At 53.6% G+C, this 12400-nt stretch overlaps 1 protein-coding gene across 1 annotated transcript in view; it reads right to left on the bottom strand.

The window, feature by feature from the left end:
- The window catches only part of JPH2 (junctophilin 2), a 30661-nt gene that overhangs the window by 14600 nt on the left and 3661 nt on the right, over positions 1-12400 (bottom strand). Inside the window, exon 2 of the mRNA XM_005524906.3 lies at positions 7597-8380. Within this exon, the coding sequence (XP_005524963.2) occupies positions 7597-8380 (784 nt within the window). The remainder of the gene's footprint in view (positions 1-7596; positions 8381-12400) is intronic.

Here is a 12400-nt window from a genome sequence, read left to right as displayed (position 1 = left end):
CTGCAAGATGAAAGGAGCTGGGTTATCCCACTGACTAGCGCATCAAAACATCTTTACAGCACCTATGCAGTTAGAGTCCTTCAGCCTTTCCATCCCCCCTGTGCTCCTGCCTCCTTGCCTGTACCTGCACTGAGGGAGCAGGGGCTGCTCCCTGGCCTGCCCTTGGAATTCCCACTTCCAAGAAAGACCAAGGATACAGCAGACATTTGTTTTGAGGGAGCCCACCTAACCCAGGAGCTCCTGCCTGGCCCCAGGCTCTGCCAAACAGACAACATCTATAACAGTGTGTTTTACCAGACTTCTGCATCCACCAGTATTAAAATGGGTCAGAAAGTCTATGTTTTCACTCTAAGATTGTTGGTTTTTTCAACCAAAAGTTTTAGCAACTTCTAAATCAAATGTTTTTCACATTTCAGCAATCCAGACCAAAAGAGTGAGGAGCTGCTGTATCTGTTTTGTGGAGTTTTATCCCCAGTCAAAAAAAGAAAAGCAGATTTTTTTTTTTAGGAAATGAAGGCGTATTTCTTAAAATATTGCATTTGCCTGAAACCCCAGTTACTCATCAAGATTTAAAGTAGGAGCTTTTTTCTCACAATGCTGTGGGTCTCTTGAGTTGATGCTCACAGATCTGAGGTGAAGGAAAAAGCAGAGAGGGAGCTGGGAGGGTACCCAGCCCACATCCCACACTTTAGTGCCTGCAGTTCCCAAGGCTGCTGAGAGCACCCAGGCAGGTGTGACACCACGTCCCTGCCAGCCCTCACTGGAGAATCATAAGGCTTTGCAGGAGCAAAGTGAAAGAACTTGGACTGAGAAAGCCAAAGGGCTCTGGCTCAGCACCAGGATAAGCTGAAACAAATGCTCCTCCTCCAAGAGAAGAGAGAGTTTCTGCCTCCCAGGCTTTCTATTTAAATTGGACATTTTACTTAACTTTATTTCTTTTTTGAGATAAGGCTATTTCACATTCCACTGAAATGATGATAAGCAAGCAAAGCGTGATTGATTTCAGTGATTTCAAAGCTCAGGTCCCTGCCAGCTGGTTCCAAGCATTTGGATGGGAGTCAAAGCCCTCTTGTTCCACGCAGCAGCCGATCAATTCAACGAGATGCTATCATTTTCCACAGTCATTTTTGCAGATAAAAGTCACACTTCATTTTTCCCTTTCTGTGTTTGTAAGCTGTTGAGATAAGGATTTCCCACAAGGTCAGAATGAACAGCCCATTAATTCCACTTTCCCTACCTGTCTGGCTATCTGAATTGTACCCATCCCTAGGGCTGACATCCCATCTCTGCTGCTCTTGAGGGGATCCCTGCAAGACAGAGCCTCGCTTGCCTCAACCCTGATAACCCAGGAAGCCCTGGAGAAAGCTGTGTGCTGTCCAGCAGATGCCTTCTCCTTGGAGCTACTGAAAATGCATGTTCCTTCTTACCCTAATAAGGCATGAAAAGTGCCTGAGGAAATTCATGTGAGGTGGGTGGAAAACAGATAAAGCCGTGCACCCTGCTCTGGAGTCAGAGCACATCCCGCGTAAGGAGCACGTGGGCCAAAAATGTGTCAGTGCTGGAACTGCAGCCAGCCTGGATGAGGCTGTTCTGGGAGAGGGCTGGAAGAAGGGGGTGAAGGCATGACACCATCACTCACCCAGGGACACTGAATCCCTCCAGCCCACAGCACCTCACACATGGGGGACACACTGTGGGTGTCTCAGCTGGGGTGGGTGTGTGATCCTGGCTCTGGACCCCAGCACTGGGGCTCGCTGTCCCCATGAGCACACCGCATGAGGAACAGCAAAGAGCTCACCCAAACCCTACAGCCCTCTCCCTGCATGGCTCCAGAGGATGGGTGGAACGAGGATTAGGCAGAGGTTTGAAAACAGCAATATTTCTGCAGAGCTGGAGATTGCTGTGCCACACAGAAAGTGGCAGAGTCCCAGCCCTGGGCTTCAGCTGCTGCAGAAATAGATGCCAGCAACTGGGTTTCTGTTAACCAAGGGTGATGAAATAGGATTATCCTCTTTATAAACACCGAGGTCTGTGAGAAACATCTTTACTGGGACAGCAGGACTGGGGAGCATCCCCCTCAATGCTGTGTCCTGAACCCAGCTATAGCAGGGAGCCATGTGGCTGCCCTTGTTTCTCCCTGTCCATGTGCATACTCACTCTCTGAACCCTGTCCATGGGAGCACCAAGGTGCAGATTCCCATTATAGGGGCTGTGAGGCAGACAGAATTCCTGGAGCAGCCAGAATACCCAGCCATGAAGGAGCTGTGCTTCAGCTCAGGCCACTCCACTGCCTCCAGGTGTGGTTGTACCTTGAGTGACCCTCCCACTGCACCCCATGAGGAGGTGATGGGTAGTCCTTGGCCCCCCTGCACCTCCATGCTCTTGTCATTTAAGCCCCATGAGAGCTCAGGCTGTGACATCTGTGATCTTTGGTGTCTGATCAATGACAGCTGCAGAAATGCTGCTCCCAACTCTTGTGTCCCTCCCTGGCAAATAGGAACCAATAACTCACCCAGGGCTGGGAAAAGCTCTGCCCATCTCCTGCTTGCTGCTGCCTCCTAATTACATCCATCACACTCGGAGGTGTGGAGTCCTGGAGCAGAGAGATTGTGAGGCTGGGAGAGCACAGGAGGATCAGTTCCTCCCTCCTGTCCTGAGCCATGGCTGCTGCTGCCCACTCTCGCAGGGTGGCCATGAGCATCCTGCCCTCCTCTGGCTCTAGACCTAAAGGTCTGGGAATCTGTTGAACTCCTGAGGTGTCTAATGCCTGGCTAAAAGCACATTTTTAAAGAATCCTTTTGCATTTTTAGAGCAAACCCCAAGTCTGATTCAACAGACCTAAAATCTCAGGTCTGAAATGTGGCCTCAGGGGAAGCTGAGCTGTGCTGTCAGCCCCAAGAGCACCAAGGCCATCGTGGCCACCAGCCCAGCGCTGCACTGGACACAAACCACACCTCACCAAAGAGGTGCCTCAGGAAGTTGTCCCTTTGGTTGCCCGCTTTCCCCACCAGCAGCTTGAACCCCCAAGAGCCAAGTGGGGACAAGAGCTGTGCCAAATAAAGCACCTTCCGAGTGGGAGCGCGCAGCCGAGCCCCAGCAGCGTGGGCTGCCCCAGCCCCGGCTCTCAGCTGTCACACTCAGGCCACGCTGATAAAGCCCTGCTGTGCCTGCCCTTATTTAGTCAGGAGCCTCTGCTGACTCCAGCGATTTTGGGACGTCATTTGCACCACCACACAGCCGCGTTCCCCAAGGAGACGCTCGCTGCTGCCCAGCCACGCAGCCTGGAAATGCTGAGCGCAGGGAGACAGCGGCGACACTGCTGGGAATGCAGCCAGGCACAAGGGGCTTGGAAAGTGACACAGGAGCTGTCAAGTGCTCTTGTTATTTGAAGGGAGAGCTAAGATGTGCCCCAAAGTCATGGGTACGGATAGAAAACCAACTTAGGCTTCAAAACCAGGCAACAGCTCACACTGTGAGCAATGCCCATGTGTTGGTGGCAGGGAAGCCACATCAGTGTAATGCCTGGCACTGGAACTCTGTTGTGCTTCCACAGAGCCCAGGCTCACCCTAATGAGCAAGCCCCACTGAATCAGGAATTGATGCCACACACTTCAGAACACAGTCTAGAAATTCCTGCAGATATCTACTGATAGTAGATTAAAACAAAAATAAATCCAAAATGTATTCACACGTAGTTGTACTCTCCAGGTATAAACCACACAGGGGCTACAGGGCCAGCACATGAGGACAAACTGGTGAAGCACAGCAGCCATTATAGCCTCGAATATCTTGCTTCCCTATTGATCCTGTGACATCCAGCAGATGTATCTGAGGTGTTCCTGCCAGGACATGCACCCTTCAAAGTATCTCAGAGCTTGGCCAGACCTGTGCCTTGCAGGACACATGGCCAAGTCCCTCCATTGAGTTTGGTCCAAGTCACTGGGAAGCACAACCATGTGCAGAACAGGCCATGTCAGATACTGCTGCAGTGGGACAGACATGGGATAAATGAGTATTTACACTCATTTTGTCCTTAGAAAGCAACAGAGAGAAGGAAAACCCCTGTAAAACCTGCCCAGCTACTGAGCACACAGGCTTCAAAAAATCAAAGGTTCCCCCTGCAGACAGTCCTGCCCTTCCTCTTACTATTTTATTTTATTTTATTTTATTTTATTTTATTTTATTTTATTTTATTTTATTTTATTTTATTTTATTTTATTTCATTTTATTTCATTTCATTTCATTTCATTTCATTTCATTTCATTTTATATCTGTTCTGAAGAGATGAAAGCTGACCATTTTCATGCTTCTTCTCCCTGTATTCTGTAGAACCCTCCTTCCCGTTTGACAGGCAAACACATGCTGCTCCCCAGGCCCAAGGAACATCAAGTACCCGGGCTGCAAAGCACCCTATTCTGTACCAGCCCATGTGCCCAGAAAGCTGCAGGGCAGCTGTTTCACAACTTAGCACGGCTTTGAACCAGCTCACTCATGGCCTGGTGGCAGTTGTCCCCTCCTCACAGCCTTCCAGCCAGTTTGTCTACTTCAGCTCCCAGGAGGTGAAGCCCCAGCTGCGATCCCAGGCTCTCCCAGTGCTTCCCATCCACCCCAAATTGTTTTCAAAGGAGTCCCCAGTCAGGCTGGAGGGTGGGAAAGGGGAGGTTGGAGGGACACAGCAGGTGCCTTCACCTGGCACTGCAGGAACAGCCGTGTCCCAGCTCTGCCAGGAGTCCCTTGGGATCACAGCAGGACAAGTCCTGGAGCACCAGCAGAACAGGGCAGGGCTAATGAGCAGCACATGGTGTGTGTTAAGGGTGCCTCCCTGGGCAGGAGTAAAGCCATGTAATGCATTCCAGGATGACTTTTCTTCCGAGTGAGAGCAGCCTGGGTGAGGATTCACACTCCAGCTTCCATCAACTCCATCCCTCTGGGAGAGATGTGCCCAGGGTTTTTACCCAACGTCTGAGCAGCACCAGTGAGCTTTGCATGGGGTGAAGCCTGGATGGGCAGCTCAGGACAGCATGACCCCGTGCCAAATGATTTTCACTGAAATAAGTAAAAATGATGACACTGAGCTTGACATGACACTGACACTGAGACGATGTCCTCAGCTTCTTGCACAACTGGGAAAGCAGCTGGATTTCCAACCCAGGAGGATTCAGGAGGAAGCTGAGGCGGCCACCCTCGGAGCAGAGCATGGCACAGGGGAGGTTTGGTGACTGCACTGCCCATTGTCCCTGGCTGTCTCTGCTCTCCTGCCCAAATCTCACAGACAGGGCACCCCTGAGTGCTGCTGACAGCCCTGGGCCGTGCACCCCAGAGCTCAGCATGTGCCTGGCATTCCTGCAGTGCAACTGGCCAAGGCAGCTTCCAGTGCTTGGGCTTGTTTTCCTCGGAATTTCTATCCCTTAAAAGCCTTTTATGGTGCAAAAGGGAGAAATCTGGTCTTCTCCTGGCATTTCACCCCCAAACAGCAGGAGGCTGGATATTATGGCAGTTTAGCTCTGCAAGGGGCTCCCCTGAGTGCCACAAGCAAATGAAACTCAAACATCCACGTACAACAGCACAGGTGTGCAGAGGCAGCTGGAAATTTGCACAGCCCACCTGCTGTGTCCTGATAATTAGTGCATAGTAATAATCTTACATACAGAAATGTCACATCTCCCCCCAGGAAAGGATGGGTGTAGCCTCAAAGGCATTTTTTTTTGGGTAAGGGACACACTGCCATCAGAGGAGAAAGGTAAATGCTCCACCTCACAGTTATGAGCTCAGGCAATGCTAATGACAGTGCAGCCCTTCTGTAAACAGTACTAATCCATTTTCACAATCTGTCTGAAATTACTCTGCCCTGGGTGTGGAAACTGAGGCAAGGTTCAAGGCCAAAACAAAAGTTGGTGGCAGAGCTGGGGTTTAAACTAAGGACCTTTACCAGTAAAAAATATATAGATTTATTCTCTATCCCAAATCTGAGGTGAAAGGAGGAGGGAGGAGAGCACTAGTTGGATTTACAAAAAGCATGAGGTAGAGAGAGCAGCTCTGCCCTGAGCAAGATACACCAGGAATAAACACTGATGGAAACGCTGAGTTATTGTTTGAAGGACAGGCAGCCTGGATTCCCCTCTCCCAGCGGGTCCAGCTCAGCTGGAAGCTGCAGGAACAGGGCTGCGGTTCCACACTGCCAGCGAGCACAATCCCTTCTCTGCCCAGCAGCCACACCACCGCAGGATCTGCTGGCTGAAGACTCCCTGGAGGAAACCAGCTTCCACGTCTTATTTCCTCCAGCTCCAAGGCTTCCTTAATAGGAAATTATTCCCCGGCTGCACTGGGGAGGGATGCAGTCCCCCGCCAGGGCAGCGGGCACATTCCAGCCTCTGACTGAAAACACGGCAGCACCGCTTTTGATCCAAAGTGTAAATAGTGTATAATAAAAAGAGGTTTGTGTAAACCAGCCAAACTCTTTGGGAGCAGTGTTTGCAGCTCCAGCCTCCTTATTCACGCCGTGGCCACACGCTTTCCCTGGGCACTGCAAAGCTGGTGTCGGGCTGAGCCTGCTCTGCCAGAAAGATCCAGGGCCCCAGCCTGTTATTTTTATCCTAGCTGGCCCTGAATGGAACTTGCAATCCTGCTGGGTTTTCTCCCCCAGTCCCTGAGGGAACTGGATTTCGTTAAAAAAATCAGCCGTACTCCTCACAAAAGTTGGAAGAAATGGCCGCCAGGAGAGTGAAGTGGGAGTTTCTCCAAGGAGTGGAATGGGGTTTGGGAATAGGTGTCCTCCTTGCTTATTTCCCTCCTCTGGTTGATAATGAAGTAAGTGATAATTAAACAGGAATTAAAAGGAGTGAGACAGGACAGCCATGGAGTCACAGCCACTGCCCAGCAGCTGAGCAAAGCCTGTGCAGGGTGAGGTTTTCTTGGTGAGGTCAGGTGAAACCTCAAGGACTGTTACAACCCCTTTTCCCTAAGGAAGAGGAGAGGAGTGAAGGCTCCAGCCTTGTCTCCCAGATCTCTGTTCTCTGCCAGGCTGGCTCTGAGACCGGCAGGAATGCTGCAGGAGAAGCATGCTGCCAACACAGCTTGGACACAGGCAGGGATGTGAGCTGGAGGAGGAGAATTTCCCCTGCCTTTTCCAGGCAGACCCTGAAGCCACTCATTTCCTCTCTCCTCCGTCCCAGGAGGGACACTGGAGTAATTACACTCAGCTGCTAAAATTGACAACTCCAATGCATCCCACAAACTTCCCTCAGAGGAAGCCCCCACACTGGGGGCTCCAGGGCTAAATTGTGTTCTGCTGCAGCCCCAGTTTGTCTGGGACACGTCTGGCTGCTCATGAGCCTGCTGGATTTATCACCATCAAACCCTCTGTTCCTCATGCTGCCCCATTGATGCCCAGCGGCTCTCACAGCCTGGCACAGCATCAGGATGCTCCCCATCCTGCTGAGTGCCAGGGCTGGTAACAATTCCTGCTGTCCAGCACCTCCCCTCTGGGCCAGGGCTGCAGGGGGACAGGAGAGGGGATGATGAAAAGGACAGCTCCCGAACACATGGGATGGGGACCATCACCACGGGAACCCGCGTGCTGGAGCTCCAAGCACCCACCTGGATGCCGCGATCTCTGACTTCTGCCGGGCGATGGCCGCGGCCCTCTGAGCCCCCTCCACGCTCCTGTCCACCTTCTGCCGGATCTTGGCGCTCTTGAGGGGTATCACCCGCTTCTTCATGCCCTTGACCAGGACATTGTGGCGGTACTTGCCCTCCTCCTTCTTGCCATCGGGCAGCGTGGTGCAGCCGTAGCCGTGCCGCAGGTTGTCCAGCCATTCCCCCTCGTACTTGAGCCCGCTGGAGCGCTCGCTGACGCCAAAGCCGGCGCGTTTGTCGTTCTTCCACTCGCCCATGTAGGTCTCCGTGGTGGTGGCGTCGATGTCGGACTCAAAGGGGGTGTATTCCTCGCCCTCGGCGCCCTCGCCCAGGCTGACGGTGGAGGTGGCATCGCTGGCAGCCGAGCTGATCCCGCTCTCGCTCTTGAGGAAGCTGACACGGCTCTTCTGGCTGGCCAGGGATGACTTGGACTCGGACTTCTTCAGCTTCCCCAGCAAGGATCCCCTGCGGAAGAGCCCCCCTTTCTTGGGCTTGCCGGCCTCCGCGTCTGCATAGAGGCTGAGGGCGAAGCCCCCGCGGGTGATGGTGGGCGAGAGCGGCAGGCTGTCGGGGCTGGCGGCGGGCGAGTCCTGCTGCGGCAGGGTACCATTGCTGTGCTCGCTGCGCAGGGAGGACAGCGATGTGCGCAGAGGGGAGCGCACCACCGAGGCCATGCCGTAGGGAACGCTCTGCCGCACGCCGTAGCCGTGCCGCATGCCGTTGGTGAACTGGCCCTGGTAGGTGCCTGGGGGAGACAAGATGGGCAGCGTGAAAAAAGCGCCTTGGTCCTGGGAGAGCGAAGGGAGGTGAGCCGTGGGGTCGCACCCATGCTAAGTCACCCGCGTGCAAAAGCATCGGCGCCTAGGGGAGCGGAGGACACCAGCCCGAGAGCCCCTGGTGCCTCTTGCGAAGGGACCGAAGCACCAGGGGATGCTTTGCAAACCCAAAGCCGCTTACTGTACGGGATCTGGATTTTCATCCGGAGAAGAGAGCGGGAGGCAGCCCCCAGGGGTGGAGTGGTGGCAGTGGGCACGTGAGCTGCAGTGGCACATCTCTGCTTGGCTTGGTGACAGTCCCTTCCAGCCTGTTCTGCGGTCTGTCACCTGCAGGCTGCCAGGGCCAGCTCTAGACCCCTGAGTCAGGATCCCACATGTCCACTGACTGCCCTGAAGCCACATCTCCTTAGCAGTGACATATGGCTTCTCTGAGTTCCGGAGATCAAGGCTTGTGCCACACTGCACAAAGCAGGAGATGGGCAAAAAAGGGAGGAGAGAAGCAGCTCTTTGTGGGGTTCCTTCAGCTCTGTCCCAGAAAACACCACCCCACCACACTCCTCCAGACCCAGCTCAAGAGGGCAGATGGTGCCATATGATGGGAGACAGAGAACCATGGCCAGGGCTGCACCTTGGGTACAGGACCCTGCTAAGAACCAGCAGGACTTTGGCAGTGACACCTTGAAGGCTGGGACACTGCTCCTCCCCAGACGCCCTGATCCCAAAGGTGAGCACATTTGCAGGCTCCAGCAGAGTGGAGATCCTCACTCTGACTTTTCTCACCATGATATAAAGAGACTTAAATTAGCTGCATGAGAGGCCCCGCAAGAAGAGCTCTTGGGAAGTGCAGGGTGGGGCAGCAGGCAGCCTTCTCCCACAGCACCCACCACACCAGCACAGGGAAGATCAGAGCATCCCTGAGCCCTGTGGATTGGGATGGGATGAGCCTGGGATGAGCCATCTTCCCAGCCTGGCTCTCATCAGTCTATAGATGTGGTTGCCTCAGAAACCAGCAAACCACCCAAAACAAAGGCAGCACTCCGCTCCACTCCTGGCATTACAGGAGCTGGAATGGGCCACCCCAGACCAGCACCCCGTGGAACAGAGGCTGCCAGCAGCTCCCTCAGCCTGGGGCACAGGCAGAGGAGCACAAACACCTTTGGAAAGGCCACTTTGTTCTCCCAGGTGCTGCTTCATGTGAGCAAAGGGTCAGCCATGCTGGGGGATTTTCACAGACATCTATCCCAAACCTGGTTTGTAAAAAGCAGTGACCTACCAGGAGACACATGATTCTGGGGAGAGCAGGCACTCCCACGGTCCTGGGGAGGCTCAGCCAGGGCTGGGCTGAGATGGAAGGGGGTGACCCATCTTCATGGCATTAATCTCCCCCCTCAGACACTATTACTGAGCCCAGGGATGACCCTGCTCCCCAAGGAGCAAATCCAGTTCCTTCTTTGGCGATCGTGGGAGTGCATATTTTACAGTCTCCCAGGCCATTTCTGCAGCATAATCTCTCCTCCCAAGCTTCAGGTTTCGTTGAAATCCTCTTTGGACCTGCCTGTGGAGTGTTAACTTACAGTGCTGAGGGCCAGGAAAGACAAGAAGTGCCCGAGTGGCAGCAGCTGCTCCCTGGGTGAGCTGCCCCCAGCCAGCCCCTGCCCACCCTGTGACACAGGGGATTATGTATGGGGTCCCTGTAAACACTTGGTCTCCCCTACAAAAACGGGCTTCAGGTAGTACATGGCATCTGCAAACTGCAGCCAGCCACGGGGAGCCATCTGCCAGAGCAAGGGGACATTTTCCATTTTCTTGGATGAGTTTGAAGCTCTTCTAGGGAAAAAAAAGGGAAAATAAGCATGGGTTTGGGCACGAGTCAGGAGTCAAGGACCATCACTGGAGATCCCAGGCATCTGGGCATGTTCCTCACCATGCTCCCAAATCGCTCTCCATAAAATGGTGATGAGACTTCCTTCCAAAGTGAAGTTATAGAGACCCCCCAGTGCCCCCATGTCGCTCCCTGCTGAGGTCAGTGCTCCATCCCACCCGCCCAGCCAGCGAGCAGGGCTGACACATGATGAGGGTGACATTGGAGACTTTCTCCTGGGATGGGAACAACTTCACACGTATCAGGCTGCAGCTGGTAATGCCGCCATGTTAATTCCCTGGAAAAGGAACTCTGGAAAAGCCTTGCAGGTTAAGGGGGTTCAGCCACTCCTCAGGGGTCAGGTCAGAGCAGCTGCTGCAGTCCAGCAAAGCCCCAGCCCCCTCTGTCCCTCTCAACAGCACCAGAGCCAGCTGGGTGGGAAAAGCCCACATGGCACAATGAGTCTCCAGGGAGCAGGGATGGAGTGCCAGCCTCAACACAGGGTTCAACACCAGCTCTGCAGGCTGCTCTCAGCTCCCTGATTTCAGCCCAAACAGCACAAACAACATCATCCCTGTGACCAGAGCTGCCAACCCTGCCTGGATGAACGGAGGGCACCGACAGTGCTGCCCACGGCTGCCCAGCCAAGGCACTGTCCCTGTCATGCTGCCATTCCCTGCCCGGCTGAGGCTCCGTGCCAGGAGCCATAAAGCAGCCTTGGAGCGGAGCCAGAGGCTGCAGGGAGCGGCTGGAGGCGCTGGGGCCGTGTGTCAGGGCACGCAAGGTTTGAGCAGAGCCAAGCCCTGCCTCACCAACACGGCCCAGTGCAGCCAGGTCAACAGAAAATGGGGCTGTGCAAAATCTCTCTGCAGCAGGGCTGCACGTGCCCAAGCCACCACCACACCCCAGTGCCAAGCCAGCCTGGGCAAGGGGACGGGCAGCGCACAGAGCTGTCAGCCAGGCTGCCACGAGCTCACACACGCCTGAGGTTCTGCAAAAAATAACTAAAAAGTGATGGACCTGGAACAAATAAATCTCTGTTTAGGATAGGAAGCCCACTTCCCTACCTCTCCAGCCCTGGTGATTCATCAGGGCAGTGGGACAGAGACACCTCATCTCATCAGGGTGTGATTAGTGGGGGACACAGCCCCAGTAATCCTTTATTGGCTGCATTTTTACTTGTCCTAATGACAAAAACCACTGGCTCCTCTGCAACCCCCAGGAATACAATTCATACCAGCACAGCCCCAGCAAGGGGATGCTGCCTGGTTAACTTCATAGGACAGGAAGGATTGTGGATTGTCAGTTGTAGGATTGATGGGAATGACATCCCTGCAGCCTTCAGCTCCAAACACTCCAAAGGGGTGGGAGCACCCTCTGCTTCACCCCAGCAGCAGGATGGGATGGTGCATGGCTGCATCCAATGCAAAACTTTCAGCTACCAGTGCTCTCCAGCACAGCAGCAAGATCCCATCACCAGCAGTGACACACTTCCCCTTCCCAGCCTGTCTCAAGGCTCCCATATAATTAGTGATGAATGTAAATAATACAAACAACCATGTAAATAATGCAGACAGCTCAAATCACATCCCTGCCCTACAGTCCCCTGCTGTCACCCAGATACTGCGATGACAGGCAGGTTAGAACTCAGTGTACGTGGCCAGGGGCATTTAAATGGTGCACAGCACCATGTGCAGGACAGGCCAGCAAAAACAGAGTGCTGCCTTTTGGTGCCAGCAGTAGTGTCTGATGGGTTCTGCTGGAAAAGAAAGGCACAGAAAACCACATAGAGGGGTAAAAAAATTCACTATATTCATTCATGGGTCACACTCGGCCAGGCAGGAGCTTTGCTACAGAGGCAGCAGACAAAAAGCCAGCACAATTGTGGCTCTCCCAGGCCCCTTTCCTCATTTCCCAGCCAAAATCCCATGGATGCTGCTCCTTCTGCCCCAGTCCAGGCCCCTTTCCACTGTGCTTGCCCTGCCACAGGGAGGAGTTGTGCTGCTCCATATCACCCATTTCATCTCCTCAGTAAAGCACTTCTGCATTTCTTTTCTCTTCTTCTGGGACCACTGACTGGTCTAATTGCTTTCCCATGGTTAATTGACACTACTGTTTTCCTTAGCAC

Source organism: Pseudopodoces humilis, chromosome 19 (assembly GCF_049639895.1).
Source record: "Pseudopodoces humilis isolate 2021_Gansu_Grassland_sample_001 chromosome 19, ASM4963989v1, whole genome shotgun sequence".
Taxonomy (NCBI): domain Eukaryota; kingdom Metazoa; phylum Chordata; class Aves; order Passeriformes; family Paridae; genus Pseudopodoces; species Pseudopodoces humilis.
This window is presented reverse-complemented; position numbering and strand designations above follow the sequence as displayed.